We start from the raw sequence: 27,782 nt of genomic DNA, 5'->3' as shown, positions 1-27,782 counted from the left end.
ACACCACCCGATTTTGGGCTGATTTTGCCGTATACGTCAAGTCGAGCGCGGCAAATCGTGCCGTGTAAATAGGCCTTAAGGGGAAATCACATGCATAAAAGACTTTTAAAATCTTTTAAAATCGTTATATTTATACAATCAAGATATCAGTGTTTTACTCATTAAGAAAATGACTAAAAAACGTGCAATCTTTACAATAACATATAAGCGACTTTTCTTCAGTTCTGAATTCCTACAAGTTTGCTTAAGTTCAATTTGGAACTAATTATAAAAGATGTATACTACCACTTTGATATGATAAAATAACTGCAAGAAATCCCCTCGATCACCCCTCGCCCCTCGCCCCTCGCCCCACCTGACAGGCGACACATGACCGTTTCTTTCCATCTGTTTTTTCTATCCCCGTCATGCTTTGCGTTACTCATTTGCATAAACCAAGATAACGTCCAAAACAAAACAATATTTTTCTGAATGATTTAGTTTCCATGGATTTCAAAAAATCTCGTTTAATCAGCCTGTAATCATTAACTACGTAGCTTTATAAGATTTATTCATCACAATTACCAGGCTACCAAAAGCATCGGGTCTTTATACGATCTAGAAGTTTTCGACAAAAATTGTGTTTTGAGATCTTTAGGTCTTTATTGTTGATCCTCAGTTATTTACAAACTCCATTATTCTAACATAGCACCTGCAGCCTCCATATTACCATATTATTCAGAATACTTTATTCCTACATACTCTAAGACTGTGAACCTCGTCAAATCTCAAAATGGAACAAACAAATCGCACCAATATTAACCTCTCGACTCGTTTGAGTCTTGCTCTTGTGATGGGATTTTTGGTGGTGTTTTCTGTGGTTTCTCCTTGTCTCTCCATCGATTCAAGAGGTAAAAACATTTGTCGTAATTATTTATAACCTTAAGAGTTTTCATAACCTTAAGAATTTGACCGCAAAGGTTTTAATGCCTAACGTTTCTAAACACCGGAACTATATAGTGTTTATTGGTGTCAGAATTTAAATGCAAAACACTATTAGAAATTGAAATTTCTGTAAAACTGATAAGCCTTAATATCATTTTCACTCTTAAGTTAGTAATCTTTTGTCTAGATTTGAGGGATTTAAGGTGGAGTTATAATTTCTGAAATAAAGATCTAACTTGTGGATACATAGCCTTCTCTTCTTGGTGAGTGGGAGGGAAAGGAGATTTGATTCCAACCAAATATATAACTGCTGTTTTATCGTTGACCCTAGACTGCATATACCCTTAGTATAAATGCATGAGTTTCTTGATGTGATGATTGTCGTATTAGGATGGGGAGATGATATAAAATGGAAGACATTTGAAGAAGGAAAAGAAGAGGCAAAAACTAGGTAAATAAGATAATGATATCTTTCATATTAGACTAAAAAGTCTTTCACTTCTGAAATGGGCATTACTAAGTCAAGTAATTTGATTGGTTAGATTGTGTCTTGACAAGACCTTTCTCCTTTCCTTTACAGTGGTCAATGAATGCAATGTTTTCAGACCATATTTCATATCATTGTTTGGTTCGGAGAGGTTTCATCCTGCATATCAGTCATAATAAAGTCACAATACTCTAAGAAATGACATGATATGGAATGGGAAAACTGTATTTAACAAATAAAACAGCTTTTTCCATACTCTGTTAAGTAATAAAGCATGCAGGAAGTGGCATAAATATGAAGGAAGTGTAAGGAGAAGACCGACCAATGGCCGAGTGCTTGTCACACTTCCTAAGTGCTTTATTACTGAACGGAGCACGGAAAAAGCTGTTTTAATTCGTTTACGGTAGTTACTAACTAATTTTATTTCGGTATTGAATTTATTTACACAAATAGAAAGACAGTCAAAAGATCTAGCAGCACTTCGCGCATGCAGATGGGGTCAACCCTGTGCTCCATTCACTAATAAAGCACAGTTTTGGAGCAATCAGCACATGCCTACTATCCTAACTATATAATAAATATGGATATTAATCATCTGACTCACAAATTATGAGCAAGACATTAGATCACTCATTAAGTAGTTTACCTTTTTGTAGTCACAGGCCTATGATGATGGTGATTCATAAGACATGGTGTGGCGCATGTAAAGGTGAGAAAATATGGTTACCATGGCAATATGTATCAGGTCTCATGCTTCTACTCATTCATTAACTGGAGAAAAGAAAAATGGGAAATAAGGATTGACCTAAGAAGGGACAGAATAGTAGGTACTGGGTGGGGTCCTGTTTGTCTTGATGTCTCCCCTCCTTCTTTTCCCCTTTATTTGTCCTGGAAGGGCTTGCTGAGACTTGTAGTGTAACTATATATATATATTACAAAATGAAAGCAAAGCAGAAACCAAGATGGGGATTTAGATACTGAGTGACTCATTATGCTAATATTATTCTTGATTCAGCTCTGAAGCCAAAGTTTGCAGCATCTAAAGAAATTGCTGAACTGAGTAAAAAGTTTGTGATGGTGAACATCCAGGTGAATAAAAACGAATAAATGAATGAATGAAATGGGTCACTGGATAATTGGTTTGAATGAATGGATGTATAGAAGGAAGAAAGGAAGGAAGAAAGAAAGGAAAAAAGAAAGGAAGAAAGAAGGAAGGAAGGAAGAAAGGAAGAAAGAAAGGAAGGAAGAAAGAAAAGGCCGGCCACGGCCGGACGGTACACTAACCCCCGAACGGCTGCCGCCCGCCCCCGCCTCCCGCCCCCTCCGCCTCCCTCCCCCCCCCTCCCTCCCTCCGACCTCCCCCCTCCCCCTCCCCCTCCCCCTCCCCCCCCCCTCCTCCCCCGCCTCCCCCTCCCTCCCTCCCTCCTTCCTCCCTTCCTTCCCCTCCTCCCCCCTTTTTCCTCCCCTCCGCCCCTCCTTCAAGAAGCAGAACGGACAGACAACGGGGAAAAAAATTAGCTAGACTGACAGTATTTCTAGTAAGGGCAAAAAACATTGTTTAAACCCAAGTAGCCTTGTCATGAGACTTTTGAATGTGAGCCTATGCAGGCAAAAGTCTAACATTCCAGTGAATATGGCTGCCACATCTGTTTCACAGGACGACGAAGAGCCAAAAGATCCTCAATTCCAGCAAGATGGTGGATACATTCCTAGGATATTCTTTTTAGGTAAGATGGCCATTAAGATATGATTTAAAGTGAATTAGAATGACAAGTGGTTACTAGTTGGGACTGTGTAGGTGTGTTGAATACAACAAATGAATAAGAATGACTTGTGGTTACAAGTTGGGACTGTGTTGGTGTGTTGAATACAACAAGTGAATGAGAATGACTAGTGGTTACTAGTTGGGACTGTGTTGAATACAACAAGTGAATAAGAATGACTAGTGGTTACTAATTGGGACTGTGTTGAATACAACAAGTGAATAAGAATGACTAGTGGTTACTAATTGGGACTGTGTAGGTGTGTTGAATACAACAAATGAATGAGAATGACTAGTGGTTACTAGTTGGGACTGTGTTGAATACAACAAGTGAATAAGAATGACTAGTGGTTACTAGCTGGGACTGTGTTGGTGTGTTGAATGCAACAAATGAATAAGAATGACTAGTGGTTACTAGTTGGGACTGTGTGGGTGTGTTGAATACAACAAGAACGCAACTTTAACAATGTGTAAGAAAGTTTGTGACAATACTGACGTTAGGATATTAGTACTTCGTCTAGACTTGAAAAGAAAAAAGGTGCCTCGAGATTTTAAAGTAAAATCTATTGGATTTGTTCAACGCACCCAAAGCTGCGAAAAATAACATAACTTATACGAGAATAAAAATAAGTTTTTGAAAGCAATGCTCTGACCAAATAAATGGTTCCTGTTTAGATTCGTTTGGACAAGTTCAAAAGGATATCATAAACGATGGAGGAAATCCTTCATACAAATATTTCTATGGCAATGCAAATTCAAGTAAGTGAGATGACATCGCAAACTCTTGTGTCATTTGTAATCATATTGTGATCTGTGATACTCGCGTTATTTCATCGTTATCATTATTTCTCGTGTTGCTAAAGTACTGTTATGACCGCTACCATTATGTGTGTCCTAATGGATACGGTGAAGTTGAGCGTTAAGGTGCTGACACACGGTGCAACATTGTATGCAACATTGCAAGCAACAGGACTGTTGCAGCGTGTATCTACTCCAAACTTGTTGGCCGCGACGTTGCATGCAACAAATCTGAAGTTGAATCGCGCTCTACTCTTGCAACATTGCGCGCAACAAATTTCATTATGTTAACATGGCTGCAACATTACCTGCAACATTTTGAAATTTCCAGCCAATCAGCTTGCACCAAATTAATAACTGCTGACCAAATATCTTGACATAGCAGGCTGACACAAGTGATGTTGCGTGATTTTGTTGCAGTGTATATCACCCCGATTCAAATTTGTTGCTTGCAATGTTGCGCACGCAACTTCGAGCTATTGCATGTTCTCGATATTAAAAAGCGACGCGAGCGGAAGAGAACGAAGATATTAACTGAAACTGCATTTTCATTTATTCCACCAGTTGTTAATTCAATGAACAGTGCTTTGGACAAGATGATTCAAGGTGTCCGCATTGAAGATGAATTATAATCAAGATGATCCAAGTCTTACCGGGGATTGGGTGGGGCTATAGTGCTCATTAGTCATATAATTCTAGTAACTACTAGATAGAATAAATGTAGAAAGACTATTAAATTTATAAAATTGTCGTAACTTTGTTTTCTCATTTGATTTTTTTTACTGGCCTTAGTAAAACTTCTGTCATTAGAGAGTTTAGAATGACTTTTTTCTTCCAGTATTATTATCACGTCTTTCAGTTTTCTAGATCTCTCACTATCTCAATGGGTTTTCTCATAGAAATCATTTTTCGCAAAACATCGTGAAAAATTGAAAAACTGAAAAATTCTATTGCGCACTGAAAATCTCAGGTTTTCCCCTCGAATTTCTATAGCACCGTACTTTTTTCTCTATCAATTAAAAATGGGAAATATCTTTGATCCAAAAATTTTAACCTCCAAACACTAAAAATGATTAGGGAGAATGAAGATTTTCCCCAAAAACCTCATGTTTTACAGTCTCCACCCCCCCCCCCCCCTTTCCCTTAGCACCTTACTTAATTTTCGAACCCTCCCCAAAGAAATTAAAACCCATGAAGATTTCCAAATTCAATTTGTGAGCCCCCCTTGTATGCATGACAAGTTTTTAGAGCCCCCCCGCCTCATGTCCCAAAAATTTCGGTCCTCCCCTCCCCCTTCCACTTTTCTTTTCGTCTAACCGGCGACATATGGCTTCCGCTCAGTGGGGTTTCCCATTTTGCAGTAGTCTGGAAACGAGAATGCCCATGAGTAGAAATAGGGTCTGGGGACGAGAGTGTATCGAAAAGTATCGAAATATTTAATTCATTTCTGTAACTTGATCCCGTAACTTGAATCGGAACTCCAATCCCACTCCATTCCCACTCCAAACCCACTTCAATCCCAACTCAGAAAATAGGTAAGCTCACTCGGATACCTAGCAACATATAAACCAGTCTACAAACTATGTAGAACGACACCGGTAAATATTCATTAGTTTGTACACGTTTACCTCTGTTGTACCAGATATTTACGGCTCAAGAATATATGGATAAGACTGGATCCAGCGATGAGGATGACAAACAAAGTAGATTAGAACACGGTTGTGAATTGAAGAACGAATCAAAGACAGAGCAGAGTATACAAACCATGCTTGGATCAGTCACTTCAGATAGAGAACAACTCACGTCAAGTTTGCATATTCCTCTAGGTGAGCTATAAAATAAATGTATAAAAGAGTTATTACACTAAATACACGGTATACTAAAAATGCGATGTATCTGTAGCTTTTTTTTGTTTTACCGCGTTCAGTACAAAACCTGCTTAGCTTGATTTTCAGTCTTTTTTCAGTTTCGTGTTTCAGCTACGTGTGTTTCAGTTGACTGATTTTTCCCTAACTTTTTCTGGGGCCGGTTGTATGAAATGGATAGCGTTATCTGACGGATAAATCCTCATCCAGCGGATAAGTCGTTGTTTTCACAGTGACGTTTTTAGGTTTTGGAATAGAATTTATAATCTATAGCGGACAGATTTCACCAGTGTCTAGCGATATTCATATCAAGAATATTGATTATTTCGCTGCTAATTTGCAAGGCAGTAACGCTATCCTCTCAAGCGGGACTGTCAAACTACAGCTGGAGAAGAAAAAACATGGTTGATTATTTTTATGAATAATTGATAGGTAGAATAAAATATTGTAAAAGATAAGGGCGTGGTCTTACCTTCCCTCCCCTCCCCTAAGTAGAATCTTAAAGTCGCGCGCACAAGCTGGCTGGTCAGCAAACATCCATGATAATGTTACTAACAAGATGGCGGACGAAGAGGCGAGACAGTTTATGAGAGGTAAAGTAATAAAGCAAATAAGATTTTTCTAACGAACAAGGCTTTGATCAAGGTATATTAGAGCTGTTTTTGATAATATGATCTAAATATTCCGTTCTAACGACGAAAACATTAATATATATGTGTATGTTACACTAGAACGAGTGTTTTATTTCTTGACAGATATTTATTTCGCCTTGTTCCATTATGTTGTTGTACTCACTCGTAGCGATGTTTGATCGTAGTTATCGTAACATTCTAAACTACACCAGACCAGACTATCTTTACGTATATCATTCATAATATTGAAGTAAGGTACTTTTGTTCCATGTCTGTCGAAAAACTTAAACTTATATCGTCCGAGTATCTAGCTTCAGTTTATATTCCATATATTCGATTGCATGTCTGCAAACTGCATTGGTTCCACTTTCTTACTCGTCTGTGCTCCGATGCATGGAGTTCAGGGTTTTATGCACATTCTTCAGATGTGTGACTCCATCATCAAATCACCAAATTTATTGCCTGGCATGCCAGCGGCGACTAAGCTATCTTGATCTACATGACCAAAATTATTTTTACAGATATGGTTTGTTTTAAAGAGGGAGGATAGGGTCAATATATTAGATGTAGAATTAGAGATACTCAGCTATAAATAGCAAGAATCATTTACATTTTAAATGAGAATGTTAATACTAAAAGATCTTTCTTTGATCATTAAACTAGTTGGCTTGTCAGTACGAATCCACCTCAAGCATGTGTGCCTTGGTGTCCTGGTTCTGCAGACGTCAACGCTAGTCCTGATCATGAGGTATTCCCGCATGACTCATGAAGGACCAGTCTACATCTCCTCTACAGCAGTAGTCATGGCTGAGATCTTCAAGTTCCTAGCGTGTCTCTCCGTAATGTTTTCTCAAGCTGGTTATAGTTGGAAAGCATTTTCAACACAGATTGACAATGAGATAATATCAAAACCATGGGAGACCTTGAAACTGGCTATTCCATCAGGACTCTATACTATACAGAATAACTTGTTGTTTTTGGCACTATCTAATTTAGATGCTGCTACATATCAGGTGAGAAAACAGTAATGATGAAAAGGTAAATTATACACCGTGAAAAGATGGAAAAACTTACTGATGTTTCGGACGCTAGTCCTTCGTCGGAGTAAAAGAGGAAACAGTTCTACTTTAGTAATACCTTTATGCTCATTAGTATATGTAATAGGACTCCATGCTGTCCAATTAAGAAATAACTGGACGAGGTAAATTCCGAGGACTTCCAAAATTGGATGAGGCTGTAGGCCGAGTCCAATTTGGCAGTCAGAGGAATTTTTCGAGTCTAATTATTTCTTGATTGGGGAGCATGAAATCCCATTACCTATTAATTATATAGCTGCCTAATTAATCCCATATCAACAAGACCTGTCCAATTAAGAAAATAATTGGACAGTCCTCGGAATTTTCCTCGTCAAATTATTTCTTAATTGGACAGCATGGAGTCCTGTTTCATATACTAATAGACTTCTAATGGGTGTAAAGTTTTGCCATTTCAGACCACCTGTCATTCTCTTGAGAATAAGATTCCTTTGTTTGAGTTGTATTCATATTCATGTTTCTTATGGTAACCTGTCATGACACCCCCTTGTCATGATGCCCCCACGTATACCATGACAAAACTTACAAAATTTTGTCAACTTTTTTCCTTTTCGTTATTTTTTTTGTCGTTCATGGATTTATACTATGAAATATTGTTAAACTTCTTCTTAAATAAGTGTTAATAGAGACTAGGGGCGTCATGGTTTATGCTGGGGGCATCATGGTAGTACAGACTGGGGGTGCCATGGTATATGTGGGGGCGTCATGGCTTGGGGCGTCATGACAAGGGGACGTCATGATTGTAAACCTTTCTTATGCACAACCAGTAAACATAGGAATGATACTCAGTCTGGAGAATGTGTCACATGGTCTAAAATGGAAGTAATGCTTGAAGCCAAAAGCCTAGAGTATATTTAAGGAAAAATCGATATTATTAATATCATGTCCACTGTAGGTTACATATCAACTCAAGATATTAACCACAGCATTATTTTCTGTTGTAATGCTGGGACGGCGTCTAAACAAGATGAAATGGTTTGCTCTAGTTCTTCTAATGGCTGGCGTTGCTCTTGTAGAGGTCAGTAGGAACCTTTTTGGTTTCAAAGCACTCACCATATACATCCTTTGGTTGGGATATCATCATCAGGATTCAATAATAATGCTATTAGCCTTTTGGAGATTGAGGAAAAACTTGGTCTAGTTGACTTTTGAGTGTGAATGTTTTTGGAATGTAGTTTGTCCCCTAAACAGTCCCACAATGCACTGCAATAACAACTCAACTCATCCCACCCCCCCCCCCCCCCCCCCAATCTCGTAATAACTGAATAGCACATATGATTTCATGCATTTGTTCATTCATTCAATTGTTTCTTTCATTCATTTTTTGAATAATTTTTCTCGGATAATATTTGTTCAATTGCCAGTGGCCAAGTGGAAATGAGAAAGATCTAAAGAAAGATATCAGTGCTTCTGGCAAACTAATAGGTCTTATAGCAGTACTATGTGCATGCTGCTCTAGTGGTTTCGCTGGAGTATACTTTGAGAAAATATTAAAAGGAACTAAAGCTTCAATATGGCTTAGAAATATACAACTAGGTATGTTGACTATCATTTTCAATGCAATCCTTCGTAACATTGTCTTGAATGCAGGGCTAACATGGAACTACAAAAAAAGGAATGCCACAAATTCCATCAAGAAAAGGCGTGATTTCTTTAGTATTTTCATGTTAGCCACACATACACAATACTTTTGCGAAGGTTCCATTGATAACCATGTTTTTTATTGGTAGAGGAAGGTTATTCAATATTCTTATTGGCTGTTGAGAGATTTGATATTTCCTTGGTTAATTCACCTTTTCAGCCCTAGCCAACACATGGTATAAATAATGTTAGATTGTGTTACGGTCACCAAAAAGTTCTGACATCGTTCTTGGATTTCCATACACATTCACTGACTTTAAAGAGAAACTTTAGGTAGATTTCTTTAGTTAGCTATCTTAACAGCAGTAAGAAAAGCTTCAATCAAGCTAGAAAAATGATATTTTGCTTGTATTTAGAGAGCTAACTAAACAAACCAAGTAAATAAGTTTAAAAGTCAATACATTCGTACGGTAATCTTAGAACAATGTCCGAACTTCTTGGTGACCATAAGCACAATCCAACACGTACCACTTATACCAAGTAATGGCTGGCACTCAAAAGGTGAATTAATTCCCATAAGTCAATCAATAATGTTGTTTTTGATAAACCCATTTTGTTCTTTTATTCCTTCCCATTCATGCCTCTTTCATTTCTTTTCTCTCATTCCCATCTAGGTTCATTTGGTGTACTATTTGGTTTTATGGCAGTGTTTGTTAATGATGGAACTGCTGTTCATCAAAGTGGTTTTTTCATAGGCTATAACTACATAACATGGATAGTAATTTTTCTACAGGTGAGTGCTTACAGTAAATTGTCATTTACCTTGGCTGTAATGTTTTCCCATTTAAATTAGAGTATTGTTTCTTTGTTTAAGGTGACTGCCTACTTTTGGAAATTGATTTAAGCTTTTTTTAAAACTTCGATTTTCCGAATTGAAATTTAATGCTGATTCCAAATCTGGAAAGAAAAATAGGGTGTCCCGAGCTCGTTTTCGAGATAATCAGCATTTAATGGAAGCCTACGCACGAGCTTTTGGAGTAAAAATTGCGCCACCGGAAGTGATTAGAAAAAAATTAAGATTAATAAGATAATAGTTATTTGCAGACTATATGATTGCACGAACGAAGGCTAGTCTACAATAATACATGGATATTTTCGACAAAAAGACAGAGAGATACATCGATTTGTCATATTTTGTAGTTTCGGTGCTCTTAAAAAATCTCATAAAGTCGAACAAAAATCCCTACAAAAATCTATTTTTTCACGTGTTCCTGATTTAAACTTTTCCTAAAAGGTTGTTATAAACTAGATTTTTAGGAGTTTTTTCGAATGAGCTATCAAAAAATATAGAGTCCCGTGCAAAATTTGAGGGTTTTGCCCTAGTTGAAGCTCAAAATGTGTATGGTTCTTCAATAAAATCTTGTAGATGTTTCAGCGGTTTTTGAGTGCGCGCACATCGTGGGCTCAAATCGAACGTTCAAAAGTAGGCAGCCACCTTAATGGATGGTGCATGAGAAGACACATGAATATGGATGCAACTCCAACAAAGAATATTATTCTCAAGAGAATGACACGTGGTCTGAAATAGGAAAAAAATACAGTGTCATTCCCTAGAGTATTGTTTCCTTATTTAACAGTTGCGCATGAGAAGACACATGAATATGGATACAACTCCAACAAAGAATATTATTCTCAAGAGAATGACACGTGGTCTGAAATGGGAAAACATCACACCTAAGGTGTTGTTCAGCCATGTAGAGCCAGTTAGTACTGATACCATGTTAATACTTTTTCCGGCAGGCATTTGGAGGTCTTGTTGTAGCGGCTGTTGTCAAGTATGCCGATAATATACTCAAGGGATTTGCTACGTCGCTGTCTATAATTTTGTCATCTATTGTTTCTTATTATCTGTTGAAAGATTTTTATCCCACAAGGTATGTGCATGTACATGTATGTACGTATGTATGTATTTAGGCTTTATCAATATACCTTTAAGTCAATCGAAGACCATACTCTTTAAGAAAAGAGTATCCTGTTATGTAGACATTATTATAATTTTGTCATGCAATGCTTTTAAGGATGTCTGGCTAGCTAGGAGGCTAAGAAAGTTATAATACATGTCACAAAAGTTAATGCTGTAAAAAAATTCCAGTCCTTGTCAGTGGGCAGCTATTGAGTTCAATAAACATGATGCATCAGGGTCCAGCTGGGTACAAACAACACCATAATATATTAAAAAAAGATGTATACTTCCAAGGTCGACCACGATGCATTATGTATGTTCTCAGAAAACGTCTCTGCGGAGGTATGAAATGGACCATTTCTTTTTGGAAACTACATACCAGTAATGTTGTCTTAGTTTGTTATAATGTGGTTAAATGTAATTTAGGCTAAGTTAGACTCGAGGTCAATGACATCTCCAGTTCCTGAGCTTGGTGCTTGGTGCACTTCGGTGGGGAGGTCCTGGTTCCCTGTCCCTCTCCTCCAAGCACCTTGGAGAATCCATTGGGTGGTGACAGGGTGACCATGGTTACCGCTAATTTGTGCCTGGCTCCGCCCATCCCACCGAATATGCACCTAACGCCAAGCTCATCATTAACGATGAGTTTAAATGTGGTTAAATGTAATTTAGGCTAAGTTAGACTCGAGGTCAATGACATCTCGCAGTAGCGTTGTCCGGACGCATACCGCTATCTCCGCTGTCAACGCATTTATTACCTCACGCGATCGTTGATCGACTCAGCTAGCAAGTTGTTTATAGCATGTCGCAATTTATTCTAGTCGATCTCTGTGGCCTGTATGAGATATGGATCATAGCTATCATTACGAAATTCGATAAGACGCTACACACGTGATCACGCTAGCTTAATGCCAACCACGCGAACCTTTATTCGCCATCGCTATCTATCGCTAGCACTTGCTATACGACGCTATTACGCTATTACGCTACAACACGAGTTTAATTTCCCGCCCGCCATCCCTACCACTGGTACAGGTAAGTAGAGGTAAGTATTCCATTGACTGATCGCGGTCAATGTGACAGGTGTTCGGTGGGTGGTGACAGGGTGACCATGGTTACCGCTAATTTGTGCCTGGCTCCGCCCATCCCACCGAATATGCACCTAACGCCAAGCTCATCATTAACGATGAGTTTAATGGACCATTTTACATTAAGAACTATTGTTTGGTTTTCAGTTTGTTCTTTATTGGGACCTGTGCTGTTTTACTAGCAACACTCTTGTATGCAAGACCAGAATCGAAGATTCCAACCACACTCCTGCCTACTATAGCTACAGAATCTCTTGCTAAACAAATCTAACTGTTTTTTTAACAAGATATAGACATATATATTTTGACCATTGCTGAAGGCATGGAGACTGTAGACCTTGGCTTGGGCTCAACGTTTTCCCATATTAGACCACGTGTCATTTCCTAGAGTATCATTTCTTTGTTTTATGGTTGTGCATGAGAAGACACATGAATATGGATACAACTCAAACAAAGAATCATATTCTCAAGAGAATAATACATGGTCTGAAATAGAAAAACATTTTTAAGGTAAAAAGGTATATTGCCTTAGTAAAGATAAAGTATTTGGACATAAGGTAACAAAAATCGTAAATCTTTTACAGAAGAATGGGACGAAAATGGTTGGTCATTTTGGTGATAAGGAACAGATAAAATGCTGTAAAACGAATAGGAATGATGTTAATATTATGATAACAGGAATGTATTCTTACAGGATTGAATGGAGATTTTTATTTAATAACACTGAAAAACTAGCAAATTGTAAATAGCAGCTTCGCCTTGATGATAGTGTTCTTATTTCCCTTTGCCATTTTGGAATTCCCATAATACATTGTAGTTTATGGGGGGGGGTTAATCATACTTGCTAAAGACTGGTCAGAAGATGATATTTAAAGTGCTTATGAAGTGAAAGTGAAGCCTCTTTTTTAAATTCTCTAATTAATCTTTAGCTTTTCCTTAGTAATTTTGTGCAGTTTGAAAGGAATTTGACCACGGGAACATATTTTTTTGCACTTTGAAATCCTGTGATATGGCTAAAATTGTGCGACAAGGGAGTGGGTCGAGTGATGTCAAGGGGTTGACAAACGCAACCAGGGCACAAGTGACATATTATGTGAAAACACTTGAAAACACTAGCAAGTTGGGTTTGTTGCTATTTGGTTTGATCTGGTTCCAAGGTTCCATGTTCCCGTGGTTCACTTCCTTTCAAACTGCACAAACTTACTAAGGAAGTGCTAAAGATTAATCATATGATTTAAAAAAGGGGGCTCATTTTCGCTTGATGTAGAATAAACAACCATGTAAAATTAACTTGGAATAAACTTATATACATGATTCCTGGAAGGGAAGGGATTAAAGGTCTGATATCCTAATTTGGTACATTGATGTAAATGTTAAAACAATGCAGTCACATTTATATGCAATAAATAAATGGTTTTGAAAGAACTGGGATAAGGATTTGTTAATAACTAACAAACCTTTACATGATTGATGCAGTGTTTCACACTGATTGAAGCTACCAAAGATGCATACCAATAATATTTGTTTATTCAACATTTAGTGTTGATATCTGTGTGATAGAGTGCATACAATATAACTGTGAAACTTTAGTAATACTATATGGCACAATTTCATGCAAATTCCATTGTTTTCTATTGTTTAATTAGCACTATTTTGTACTATGTAGTAATAAATGTTTCACGGATTAATTGTTTGCACTCTAAACCCATCAATAAGAACCACAGTGAATTGGAAACTGTGAGTTTTGTCATTTTATCGACCTTAATTGTGTAATAAACAAATTTTTATGTGTCCAGAGCCTGATATCGTTCTTATTCACTCGTTTCCCATACGATATCACTCGCTTGTTCGCGATATGAGATGGAGACTCCTGAATAAAATACAATAATTTATCAAGCTCTTAACATATAACTGTTATCATCATATTGATCATTTTCTACCTAACCCCTGGATAACCAGTTTGTTTAGTTCCTCAACCTGTGATGTCACCTTGTTCTTGATTGGACGATAGTCACTCTCAAGACTCTTTGATGTGATGACTGGATATAGTATGTTAAGAATAATAACAGTTATAACCTACAGTACAAATGACGATGATCACATTGATGTTAGCTTGAGGTGGCTATATGACCACACCCCTTAACCCCCCTCCCCTCCCCCCCCCCAACCCCATAAGGAATGGGGCTATGCTAAAAACTTATGAAAATCTTAATATATTTTACAACCACCTATCCCCCTATGGGGCTCTTCTGTGAAGTTCCCTCCATACGCACTGGAATGGAATGTTGCTGGGTACTGGATGGAAAGCAAAACAAACCTGTAAGGAGGACTTAACACTCACTACGAGGGAAGAAACTGGAGAACCCAGAAGAAACCCTCGTAGCATAGAAGAGAGCAACACATCAAACAAACTCAACTCCCACATGATTCAGTCTGAGCCAGGGCTCAAACCCAGACCACAGCGGTGAGATGCGAGCGGTAAACTACTACGCCACCCACACTTTATGTCAAGACCAAATCAATATTTTGTAATAATACCATCAATATGATATATGAATAATGACAAGCAAGGATACACTCCTTCATGACAAAGTTATTCTGTTCATGATGCTGCCACTTTCTTTCCAGATTTCCCAACTGAGAAAAAAGATGAAAAAATATCTCATAATATTAATAATATTTCTTAATTATACAATTAGATTTAATGGACCAAATTACTATGTGTTATAAACACAAACTTTATCGGCAGTAGGAACCTACTTGTGAGTATGTTTCATTCTCCAGGAGCTTACTTCTTGATGCGTCGTACAATGTTGACAGGTTCTGCACAACTGATGACAGAGGTGGATATATGAATAACATTTTACTAAATAATGCTTAAATCTTATTCCTTAATAAAATTATCCAATTAACCATCTAATATCCAATTAAACATGTATTTTAGTTTTTGTGCCATCCTGTTATCTTTCATTTTTTCATCCATCTGCCTATTCCCCCACTCATCCATCCATCCATCCATCCACTCATCCATCCACCCATCCATCCACTCATCCATCCATCCATCCCCTACTGTCCATCCATCCATTCATACATCCATCCCCTACTGTCCATCCATCCATTCATCCGTCCATCCATTCATCTACCCATCCATCCATCTATCCATCTACCCATTCATTCATCCATCCATCCATCCATTCATGTGTCCATGCATTCATCTACCCATCCATCCATCTATTCATCTACCCATTCATTCATCCATCCATCCATCCATTCATCCTTTAATTTGTGTACACACACCATACAGCAAAAGACTTACAAAGTACTTACATTTTTTAAAAGTATCTTTTCTACCAGACAACACAGTCTTCTCTTCATGTAGACGCTGTAACAAGTACCACACAGTCAACATTAACGCAAATGTTAGTTTCTAGAGAATGTTATCTACTATGTAAGCTGTTAATACTCACCCCTTTCTTTTCCAGTGACTGTTCTCTTAGTGCATCCAGGTCACTGTAGACCTCAAGCTCCTATAACATTCAACAGAACAATCATGATTATAACTTTGTTAAGCAGAAGGGTAGGGTTTGAATAAAAAACTACCTGTACACATAAAACAGGGCTAATATTATGGCTGCTCAGACGCCAGTCATGATGATCAATTAGTTTTTGATCTGCTCATACCTAGTTTGTGGTTCAACATCAGGCATAGGCATAGATTTGACTGGACAAGTTCCAATAGACCAGTTTCGAATTCCAAATTACCGCTGTGTTCCTTGATTACAGACTCATTTGCACAGGGTTAGCCTCGTATCAGTGTTTAAATATTCACAGATACCAACAGAAAAGTAAAGAATGCACAAGTTCAACAATACAAACATTTTGAAACTTGACGGACCTTGACTTGAACACGTGAATATTCTACACAAACTCGAGGCTAACCCTGTGCAAATGAGTCTGTAATCAAGAAACACAGCAGTAATTTGGAATTTGAAAGGGGTATTCTGGCTGGACAATGACCAATAACTGGCCATTACTAAAGTTTAGAATTATGAGTGAATTTCACATTATTATCTGTTACCTGTTCCATTGTGGCAATCTTGTCTTTTAAACTGTCCAGTTCTGTTGTTATTTTGGTCTCAAGCTACAGATACGTACAGTAGAATACAGTCAGTTATTATGAATAAAGGAAGGCGTCGTTATGCGTATCATGTGTGATAGTTAACCTTACCTGTTCAACTTTGTCTAAATCCATCTGTAAACGTGTATGCTCTGCAAATCCACAAACAATTACATCTCACTTAAGAACAAAATTTAATGCAGCTCCTATCAACTCTAGGCACTTAATCAGTGGGACGAACAGTTGCAAAATCTGCTGAATTTCATGCATACAGTATAATATATCTACTGCTCAACATATGATTGACTAATATAAGGGAATGTAGTGTGACATAACTGGTTGATTATTAATCAATAATCTCCAATATCCTATTCATCATCATCACCAATATCATCATCATCATCATCATCACCAATGTCATCATCATCATCATCATCACCAATGTCATCATTATCACCATCATCACCAGTCATCATCATCATCATCACCACCAATGTCATCATTATCATCATCATCATCAGTCATCATCATCATCATCATCACCAATGTCATCATTATCATCATCATCACCAATGTCATCATTATCATCATCATCACCAGTCATCATTATCATCATCATCACCAGTCATCATCATCATCATCATCACCAATGTCATCATTATCATCATCATCACCAATGTCATCATTATCATCATCATCACCAGTCATCATCATCATCATCATCACCAATGTCATCATTATCATCATCATCACCAATGTCATCATTATCATCATCATCACCAATGTCATCATTATCATCATCATCACCAATGTCATCATTATCATCATCATCACCAGTCATCATCATCATCACCAATGTCATCATTATCATCATCATCACCAGTCATCATCATCATCATCATCACCAATGTCATCATTATCATCATCATCACCAGTCATCATCATCATCATCACCACCAATGTCATCATCATCATCATCACCAATGTCATCATCATCATCATCATCACCAATGTCATCATTATCATCATCATCACCAATGTCATCATCATCATCATCACCAATGTCATCATTATCATCATCATCACCAATGTCATCATCATCATCATCATCACCAATGTCATCATCATCATCATCACCAATGTCATCATCATCATCATCACCAATGTCATCATCATCATCATCACCAATGTCATCATCATCATCATCATCACCAATGTCATCATCATTATCATCATCACCAATGTCATCATCATCATCATCATCACCAATGTCATCATCATAACCAATGTCATCATCATCATCATCATCACCAATGTCATCATTATCATCATCTTTATCACCATCATCATTATCACCAATATCTTCGTTATCAACATCATTATTGCCATCATCACTAATATCATCATTATCATCATAATCATCTTTATCACCATCATCACCAATATCGTTAATCGAAGTATTATGATCATCGGGGTGGATGTAGTCCTGAGAAGGACTGTTTGATGTGACTGACATTTCAACAACCTGAGCGGAAGTCATCTTCAGAGTCCAGTGAAGAATAAATATAAACGGCACTATACAGTATATCTTACCTGAAGCAAGAGAAGATGCTGTAGCTTGAGATTTATGCATTTCATTTTCCTTGAATGACAAATCTTCCTGCACAGACACAGACACATACATGTAATGTAAAATCAGCATGAATCCTTAACTCAACACACAAAGCATTCTACTAATTACCTGCATTTGCTTCAGTTCTCCAGCGGTTGGTAAGTGTTTGGTACGAACCATTCCCTGTGCATATCCAATACCACATCAGAACTTTTATCACACATTTAATTGATTCAATGTTGTCATAAAAATAATATTCATCACCTACCCTACTCGTCTTCTCCAGTAATGCTACTATTCCACCCTCCAGTTCTTTCTTACGGCTCTGGATTCAAAGTTAGAATCATTAGCAATTATTACAAAATAACTGCAGTCATAAATCTTGCATTCTAATTGGTCAGTAGCACATGCTTTATAACTACACGCAGCACACACACATATTTTCTATTTCATCAATGTTTGCAAACTTGGGTGAAAAGAATAAAATCAGGATGAAACTGTAATAAATTATTTACCATTTCGTTGGCCTTATTCTCTTCAAATGTATCCAGGAATTCTGAAAAGCAAGTCAAAGTGTTGGTATTTTTTAGCCTACTTGTTATCAGTACTCAGTTAATAGAACTGCTTTGATGTCCCACTTGACAATATAATGGTACCTTGCATGGTTTCCTCTCGTTTCTTCAGTTCTTTGTATTTCAGGTTCCGTTCTCCTGTACATAATAAATGAGAACAATCAACATCGATCACTTATCAATACAGTCAACATTATAACATATTAATAGTGGTATTGATAGTTTGCTGTTATTATCTGCCTATTATTATACTTTTGGTGTTATTCTGCTGGACAGTTTATTGTGGGTTGTTATGGAGGTTAATTGGGGGTTTATCGACAGTGTCTGCAAGCTTCTGACAGCAAAAGTGATTGACTGAGTTGTTACTAGGTAATAATTATTAATTATAAATCTAAGTACAACATACCTTGATGCTCCTCAAGATCCATATCCAACTGTTGTATCTCTGTGTTCAATGACTCTATCTTCTCCCTCAACTCCCCAATCCTATGAACATTGTATCAGATGAGTATACTGATGCTACTCAGATAAATAATAATCACCAATAATATCTGGTGGTATTGTTTTTACCTTCTGTCCATGCTTGCTATCTCTTGGTTATCTTCCTTCACCTGTAACACGACAACAAATACTTACATTTATAAATATTCACACTATTTTTCTTTCTCTATATTTCAAACAATTAGTGACAACAATATTGATATTCAAGGACATTACATCCTGGCTTCAACTTCGGAATCCACATTTCTGGAGTATATATTTACAGTCAACTCTCTTTACAGCGGACACCCTTGGGACCGTCACTTGGTGTCCGTAATAGCGAGCGTCCGCAATAGTGAAAACTATTTACAGTCATTTCTTTGTCAGTATCTTTGTCGGGGATTTTTCTCCTGTCCGTAATAGCAAGGTGTCCGTAATATCGGGGTGTCCGCAAGGTGAGAGTTGACTGTAATATTATTTTACAACCATCAGACTCTATGGAACTGTTTTGTCAAACTTTGCAGTAAGACTTGTGTTGTACTGTGACATAGTGCTCACCAGTTAGTGTTCTGTTCAGACCATTAATATATCATTTTAAGTATATACAGTATATCAGATTTTGCAACTACCACTGACAGTAAAAGAGATGCTTAAAATCTAAAACTTCATTATTCCCCCCTGAATGCTATTTATTGAAGGATGAGAGGGATGATGAAGAACTCCTGTAAGACACATAGCTTTTCTAACCTGCTTGAGAAGTCGTTCCTTTTCTTCAGCTGGTGAGCCTTTGTTTTCTTTCTCCATCTCTTCCAGCAAGCTGCGCTTCTTCTCTTCCATCTCATTCAGCTTCTCATATAGACTCACTTAATGTAATTTAATTTTATAACATGCATCAAAACATTGGAACTGATTCTGAAAATGCCCATGACATAGTCTGTAAATGGGTGGCATAGCTGGTCTATTCTCATACAGCGTCATCATCCTCACACTTTGAGTGGATGGTTTGAGCTCAGTGTGCCCAACGCATGAGCAGAATTTGTTTGATGTGTTACTTTTTCCAGTGCCACGAGGGTTTTTCTCCAGGTTCTCTCCCTCCATAAAAAGTGAGTTGAGAGTTATGTGCATAGAATATTGACTTAAGTAATGGTGGTGTGTGTGAGTTAGCAGTAAATGTTCTTAGTTAAACAGCATATGTTTACCTGCTTCTTGCTTTACAGGAGATGAAGAAACTTCCTGGAGGACAAAAAAGTGTCAAATACTTAACAATTACAGTCAACTCTCACCTTGCGGACACCCTGATATTACAGACACCTTGCTATTGCAGACAGGAGAAAAATCCCCGGCAAAAATAATGACAAAGAAATGACCGTAATCAATTCTTGCATTGCGGAGGCTTGAGGGTGTCCGCTGTAATGAGAGTTGGCTGTACTGTAAAACAGTTTTTTCTATGCTCTGTTCAGTTATAAAGCATGCAGAAAGTGATGTAAGCACAAAAGAAGACGGTATGAAGAGAAGCACAAGTAGTAGGGGACTGGTTCTTACACTCCTTGGGTGCTTTCAATGCTTACTATAAAGTGCTTTATCACTGAACAGAACATGGAAACAAGCTGTTTAAATTGTTTTTAATTATTGTATGGGAAATAAATATCCATCGTAGTTTTGGATGCTTTTCTTACAATTCTTTGCAAAACCTGCAGCATGTGCAGATGAAGTTAACAACCACAGCAATCAGCCAAGCTGGAGTTCAGTATAATTATATCAAGCTTTGCATTTATTTATTAAAAAAAAAACATTAAAGATTTAATACAGAGTCAATATTTATTGTTTTTTACCTCTTCCAGACTGGTTATTTTTAAGTTTAGAGAGTCAAGATCTTGCTGTTTGTGTTCTAATTCCTAATTGAAATAAAAAATGAAAGTTTAGTTGCTCGGTCAAGCAGATGACCATTTTGGTTTGCAAAAAAGATTGATTGTCACCAAGAACATATATGAAGCTCGTCGGAATGCATCTCAATTTGGACGACATAACAATAGGCTTCCAATTCTCATGAGATTGAAATTCTTTTGTTTTGTCCTCCAAATTGAGCTGCTTTGACGTCACATGCAAAGCAGGCCTATACTGTTTACTTACAGATTGTAGAGACTTGTTGATGTTTTTCAGCTGAGCATACTTTGCTTTCTGGTCTGGAGGCTATAAGAGAGACAAGACAAAAACAATGGTGAATGAAGTCCATCAGTACCAAACAATTATCTCAGCTTATTTCTTCCTTCCCTCCCTCCTTCCTTTCTTATTTCCTTCCTTTCCTTTGTACCTTTTAAACTCACTCCATCCTCAATACCCTTCCCTCCCTCCCTTGCTCCCGTCCCTCCTTCTCTCCCTCCCTCCCTCCCTTTCCACCCCCAATGCTTCCCTTCCTTCTTTACTTCCCTCCCTCCCTCCCTCCCTTCCCTCCTTCCCACCCCCAATCCTTCCCTTCCATCTTTACTTTCTTCCCTCGCTTGACCAATCCATCATCTAAACACCAGTCATCTACATACCATATCTTCTACTAGACTTTCAGCCATACGATGCTCTTGGTCCAGCTCTATTTCAAGTTGTTTGATCTGGTTCTCTTTACTACACATGAAAAAAGTTCATCTGAATCAAATACTCTTTACCCATTTCTTCTAAATTGTTTGTACAATGGAGACAATAAATTTAAAAAAACCATGAAATATTCTTCCAATTATTTCAGCATCCATAATAGTTTACTTAAATACTCACTCTTGTCTCTGTGTGAATATCTCATCTATTGATCTTTGTTCTCTTTCATTCTGCATTTTTAACTGTTGATTAACAACAAGGCAATCAGTAATAGATAACACTAATTAAGTTTATTTTTGTCAAACATATTGGCAGATCAGGTATCATTGTAATACAGATAGGATAGCATGGGCAGCATATGCTGCTAATGCATCATCTTTCGTCGCTGTGAGTCCAAAGGTTCAGGTCACTGGTTTGAACCCTGTAGATACCATACATGTATGTGAATTGAGTTTGTTTGATGTGTTGTTCTCTCCTAAGCTACGAGGGTTTTCTCCGGGTTCTCTGGTTTCCTCCCTCTGTAAAAAACAACATGTGAGTTGAGCGTTGTGTGCAAAGAACATTGAATGTAGTGGTAGTGTGTGTGAGCAAAGAGTCCCCAATTAGTGCGAAAGCGCTAGAACGACTAGACACTTGAATAAAAAGTTTTTTAAAACTTTATTTATTCATAGGAAAAGGTCATGAACTAGCCAGAAAGTCATTTACCAGAGCATTTTCTGATCCCTGGCCCTATGAACACATGTAATATGTGAAAATGAACTTACTGCATTATAATCTTGTATGATGTCATCCATATCTGTATCAGTATTCAGCTTGTCAACAAGCTACATGCAGAAAGAAATCAAGAAAATAATAATATTATAAGGACATACACTAGAGTAGCTGTAGCATTCAAAAAGGGTGATGTTATGCAATGAATTTAGGAGATTACAGGTAAAAACACAACACATGAGAATACCAACAACCCATGATTATATCCTTGAAATCATGACAAAATGACGTGCCAAGGGAGTACAGTAATCCTAAGTGAAAACTCCTGAAGACTACATGTACAGTAGCAGATTCAGCCAACAATCAATTCAACTACCAATTTCTTTTTTTATACAACACAAACCATGCTACATACAACAGAAATGAGTTGTGGCAGGTGTGAAGAATTACATGACATGTATTATCAATAGACATGGTGTTTTCACAGAATCCAACCTTGCGTCAGACTTACAGTGTTGTAGTCAGCCAGTTGTCCTTGAAGTCCTTTGATCTCTGAAGCAAGAGCTTCAGCCCTGTAATTATAATAATGAGAAAAGATTTCAAATCAAGAGAGAAGGGAGTTAAGATGCCTATTGTATTTTTGCAGTACAGTATCCTAACATTGTGCATCATAATAATTTTATTGGATGCATACAGTAAGAGGGCTGTATTATCTATGATCTCTGACTACAGCTGTCTGATATTTTGGGATAACAGAATGCTAAACAATATAAACATTGCAAAACAAGTAGAAAATTTGGAAAATTATTTACACTTCCGGTTGACGTCGCCGTCGTAGATTTTGCAAATCTTATAGTCCCTAGTATTTGGGGGGAGAGGGAGGGGGAACTATGCAACAATGGAAAAGGGGTCCAGATTTCTCATTTGGGTGACCAAAAGTCTCTTAACTACCATAATATGTCAGAGATATTATATTCAGAACATATACATACTTTTTCTCATATGAAAGGTATGTGGAGTTATCTTGATTATACTGCTCTATTTCCTTTCTTAGCTTTGCAATTTCAATGTTAAGGTCTGTCATCTTTGCCCTAAACAATAAGGCCAAAACAAGTTAGCAAGACTAACATCTGGTATAGGTTACCTAGGTGTAGGTTACCTTAATTGTCCCATGTAGTAAGACTTGTCCTGTACCTGACGCTGTGGACCTGTTGAGGTTCCAAAGTCATAAATCTATGAACCAATACAGGGGTGGATCCAGGGAAGTGGAAAGAAATAAAATAGATGTAATAATGTGCTGGTTACTAAAAAAAATTTATCTGGATAAAGTTTCACTTGGTTTAATTGAAGCTCTCAAACCCAGGGGGGGACTCTCTTGAAAAGTGGGTAGGGGGGCTCGACGGATGGTTTTAATAATGACCCTAAAAGGTAAGCATAAATTAACTGAGATGCTGATTTCAGACCCTAAAAGGTACGACCACATTTAAAATGACAACCTTTCCAACCATTATATTCTTGTATGACGTTTGATATTTATACCACGTACCAGTAACCACCACACCCTCCCCACCCCCCAATTTACTGAACCTCTTTAAAGGTGTTAATACCGAATCACTAACCTCTAGCTGCTGTCTTTGGTCCTAACAGACCTTGTCTAGTCATTGGTCTGTCTGCCACTTTGATCTGAGCATTAAGAGCTTCAAACAACACCAAAGTTAGATCAATGCATCATCAATATTAACTTATTGATGAGCATGAGGTGTGGAGAGTAGGTGCCATCCTTTATGCAATTAAGCGAGCAAAGGCTAACAAGGAGGTTACTATAGCAACGAAGCCATGGGTCTACCTTTGGTACGGGTCACATTGAATGCATTCAGTAAAGATTTGATGCTTACAGTGTATCTGAATTCCATTAATAGAAGCAAGGATGGGAACAAAAGCCCAATGAAGGCAAATAAAGCAGCTGGTAAAACTTGAATGCAAGAAACAAGGCAAGCAAGTAAAGCTAAGCACTTGGGACAAAGCAAAAATGCTAGTACAATCACTGACTTCCTCATTAACTCTAATTAAATAATAATCACATTTAATTAAGGATTAATGAAGGCAAGAAAACAATATTACTTGTAATTTATAATAGATTCTCAATGAAAAGCATTATAAAAGTAAGAAAAATAATATTGGTACAAAATAAATATTTATCATATGACCCGTATCTGCCTGGGCGCATGCTCTTAAAAAAACCTTCGGGAAAATGGCGTGAGCAGGGCCATACGGCTTTGAGCAAGCAGGGCCGTACGAATCCGTACAGCCCTGCTCAAAACCTGTGACTGTATTTTCTTTCTTTCTTATTTTCTGAGTTAGGTCAGGCCGTACAGGAAAATATTTGGCTCTCGGTCATTTCTACTGACCTCGCTGCACTTGGTCCAACTACGGCATCACCTCGAGCCAAATATTCCTGTACGGCCCTCCCACTCAGTCAATAAGTACATAGTATTTTGTATTCATGACACAATGTCATTTTTAAACGCAGTACCATACCTCCAGCCAGCGCTTCACCACCTCTAGAGCCTGGACGAGCTGTTCCTGGAAATTGAAAAAATTAGACAATCACAATTATTGAATAAGAATGTCGGCAATTAATCATCTGTTCAATATCTCCAATATGAACCCTAAGTACAACATATTCCGCTTTAATCACAAAATATATCTTAAAATCACAAGAATAATAGACTTGATGAAATAAATGTCAACTATAGATTACTCACCTGTTGGTACTCTTCCCATGGCTGGTTATTATAAAAGTATTAGTTATGGAATATTGGATACAATCAATCTTTGATAAAGATATACAATGTATCTATCAGATACTAGACTGTTCATTGTTATTCATGATCACTATCAATGTGCCTCAAAATTATACGTTTATAATTAAACATTGTATTAATGCTAATAAACATTAATTTAAACTGTGAAATATTAGCCATGCCTTTGATCACCCTAAAGTTATGATATCATGGCAATCAACTTATTACGATATATAATTATGTGCAAGCAAAAAACATTACAGTTCAGTGACGTGGCAAGGTCTCGTTCATGGGGGAGTTCCTGCCAAAAAACATACATATTCGTTTCATTTTTAGAGTTTCCCACCATGCTACAGCTTTAGTAAAACGTTTTGAGAAAGTGGTCAACCCCTGCCACCCCACCCTCTCTCGCTACGCCACTGTTACAGCTACAAGGACAGAGCAGAAAACCGACAAGGCTGCTACTTTCGCAATTTTTTCTTTATCTCTCATTCATGCTAAAAAACGTTTGGTGTTTCATTCGTGTCTCCAAAACTTTCCACGACATTCTGCTAACCTCGAGCAATTCTTCTTCGAGGTATTAGCGAAAATGTTAGTTTTTGTGCTGATCAAAATATCATCTCTCCCAACCTTCAGGGCGTTATATCACAAATACGCAATCCTTAAATTTCCCAAAACTTTTGTATTTTGTTAATCAGCCCAAAAAGAGCCTGTTTATGAAATATAAAGCTTATTAACGCATAAACGTCGAAAGTAGAACCTGTTGTAGCCCTGTCAGCTACAAGACAAATATGTTGTATGGTTTCCCCCACATAAGAAAACATGTTGGTGTTTATAGTGCATACAGTAGTGGGTAGGCTAAGGATACAGCTTGGAGGTGCTCGTCCTTTCATTCCTGTACCTGGCCTCATACTTATCTACAGTATCTCAAATAGCTTTCCTTGATTCTTTGTTTCTAGGAGAAAAATGAGCGACAAAAATGCATAAATGTCAATCATAAACATAAGTCTTTTACGAAGTTGTGAGCAATATTGACAACAAAGTCCCATCAAACAATGCTTTGAGGCGCTTTGATCGAAATATCAAATTCCTTGGTGCATAAAGCAAGTATTTAAATCTTTATTAATAAGTTAATAGACCGTGCAAGGTAGATATAGAGAGTGTTTAAAGGGTTTTTATGTCATTCCTGCTCGACGGTCGCCATGTTGGATGTTTATCGTCGTTCCCAAGGAGATTCGATAACACTCAAAAAATACCCTTAATAATAAGAAAATACAACTGATATCAAAACCTAAAGATAAACTAATGCTTTTTACTTACTTTTCTTGCTTGATATGAAGGAATAAAGCAGTTTTTAGGGGGGAATTCTTCGTTATTTTTTCCTTATTTTTCTTTGTAGTTTTGTCAGAGAGCGCGTGAAGCATCATGGGATATTACTCTGGCTGCTAGAACTACGGGCTCAAATACCCTACCGAAAATAGAATAATATTAAAGAGAATAATATAGAATAATATATAGAATAATATATAGAATAATATAGAATAATATAGAATAATATAGAATAATATAGAATAATATAGAATAATATAGAATAATATAGACATATAGCAATACTCTAGACTATACATAATAATACTAGCATAATCTGCATCATATGCACTACTTCGCCCTCGATATCTCTTCGCATGTATCGCCTCCTATCGCCTGATATCGCCTCCTCTGCCTCTCTCGCTCCTCTGCTCCTTGCCTCTCTGCATCCTCTAACTATCTCGCCTCCTTCGCACTCCTATCGCCTCCTCTGCCTGCTCTCGCCTCCTCTCGCCTCTCTCGCCTCCTCTCGCCTCCTCTCGCCTCTCTGCCTCTCTCGCCTGTCCCCTCCTCTCGCCTGCTATCGCTCTCTGACATATATAGAAAATATGAATGATTGAATATATGGAATGATATAGAATAATATAGAATAAATGAGAGAGACAATCATGATAGCAAAAGCCATGGTCACGAACAACGTTAAAATCAATGGTGATCTTTGATATTTTTGAGAGGCGTAGCCAGAATTTTCCGAAGATTGAGGCCCAAATTCAAGCCACCGAAAAGTGTAACAAAAAAAAAGCATTTACGAAATCTAGAAAATATGCCATTTCGTTGTCACGAAGTGCTGCCTGGCCCCCTTGGCGACCCCTCTGCCTACGCCTCTGAAATCTAAATCTAAAATTAAAGCCATTAGTGTGATTTACTACTCCAGGATGGATGACGGAAAGCCTAACATGTTCTACAACCCACTTGATTAGGCAGGCGATATATCGAGACAGATTTTTTTAAAGGCTTTTTTGGGACTGGGAAATACGGAGAACCAGTAGAAAAAGGCTTTTGAAACACAGGAGAACCAACAAACAGCTCTACTCACGTACGATACCGAACCAGGAAATTAAAACCTTCCTCACATTAGTGAGAAGCAGCGCGTTAGCAACGCAGACCACCTGCGCCCTAAAACCCAATGTCAAAATTTATTTGACTTGGACAATGTAAAGCCTGGTTCTAACTAGATGCAAGGATGCAAGAAAAATAACAAAAACTTTCGTTCTTTTGCTTCGGCGTTGCTTTTTTTAGTAAAAACACATATTTGCGTCCGTCTTGCGTCGGCTAGCATCTCTAGTTAGAACAAGGCTAACTCGATAATATCATAGAATGATGCACACTGCACTCACATGTACA

General features: G+C 37.6%; 4 protein-coding genes across 5 annotated transcripts in view; 3 read left to right on the top strand and 1 right to left on the bottom strand.

Moving 5' to 3' along the window:
- LOC116299159 (S-methyl-5'-thioadenosine phosphorylase) overlaps positions 1–27,782 on the top strand; it is a 182,933-nt gene that overhangs the window by 47,097 nt on the left and 108,054 nt on the right. The window lies entirely within an intron of this gene.
- Positions 435–4,726, top strand: LOC116293063 (thioredoxin domain-containing protein 12). The gene is made up of 7 exons (XM_031700457.2): positions 435–890; positions 1,315–1,375; positions 2,068–2,120; positions 2,427–2,500; positions 3,069–3,138; positions 3,849–3,932; positions 4,536–4,726. The coding sequence occupies exons 1-7, from the start codon at positions 773–775 to the stop codon at positions 4,601–4,603; spliced, it is 528 nt and encodes a 175-aa protein (XP_031556317.1). The 5' UTR covers positions 435–772; the 3' UTR covers positions 4,604–4,726.
- On the top strand, positions 5,635–13,984 carry LOC116293062 (UDP-N-acetylglucosamine transporter). Of its 2 annotated transcripts, none has more exons than XM_031700455.2 (7): positions 5,635–5,797; positions 7,132–7,481; positions 8,458–8,580; positions 8,927–9,098; positions 9,818–9,936; positions 10,944–11,077; positions 12,339–13,984. In XM_031700455.2, the coding sequence occupies exons 1-7, from the start codon at positions 5,635–5,637 to the stop codon at positions 12,460–12,462; spliced, it is 1,185 nt and encodes a 394-aa protein (XP_031556315.1). In that variant the 3' UTR covers positions 12,463–13,984. The 2 variants fall into 2 exon arrangements, with proteins under 2 accessions (XP_031556315.1, XP_031556316.1); XM_031700456.2 differs by lacking the exon at positions 5,635–5,797 and adding an exon at positions 6,348–6,429.
- Positions 12,324–26,486, bottom strand: LOC116293061 (intraflagellar transport protein 74 homolog). The gene is made up of 29 exons (XM_031700453.2): positions 26,391–26,486; positions 25,939–26,025; positions 25,032–25,052; positions 24,805–24,849; positions 23,886–23,963; positions 23,426–23,474; positions 23,259–23,357; positions 22,778–22,838; positions 22,320–22,379; positions 21,736–21,797; positions 21,510–21,588; positions 21,103–21,162; positions 20,805–20,867; positions 20,172–20,205; positions 19,720–19,835; positions 19,063–19,103; positions 18,899–18,978; positions 18,577–18,630; positions 18,436–18,476; positions 18,189–18,245; positions 18,050–18,103; positions 17,902–17,968; positions 16,420–16,460; positions 16,270–16,332; positions 15,659–15,718; positions 15,519–15,573; positions 14,952–15,022; positions 14,768–14,828; positions 12,324–14,230 (listed from the first exon to the last, which is right to left on the bottom strand). Exons 2-29 carry the CDS (start codon positions 25,979–25,981, stop codon positions 14,121–14,123), a joined length of 1,725 nt encoding a protein of 574 aa, XP_031556313.1. The 5' UTR covers positions 25,982–26,025; positions 26,391–26,486; the 3' UTR covers positions 12,324–14,120.

Source organism: Actinia tenebrosa, unplaced genomic scaffold, assembly GCF_029948245.1.
Source record: "Actinia tenebrosa isolate PJP-AT-01 unplaced genomic scaffold, QUT_ActTen_1.0 PGA_scaffold15__27_contigs__length_11533743, whole genome shotgun sequence".
Taxonomy (NCBI): Eukaryota; Metazoa; Cnidaria; class Anthozoa; order Actiniaria; family Actiniidae; genus Actinia; species Actinia tenebrosa.
Note: the sequence above shows the minus strand (reverse complement) of the source record. Positions and strands in the feature narration are given on the sequence as shown.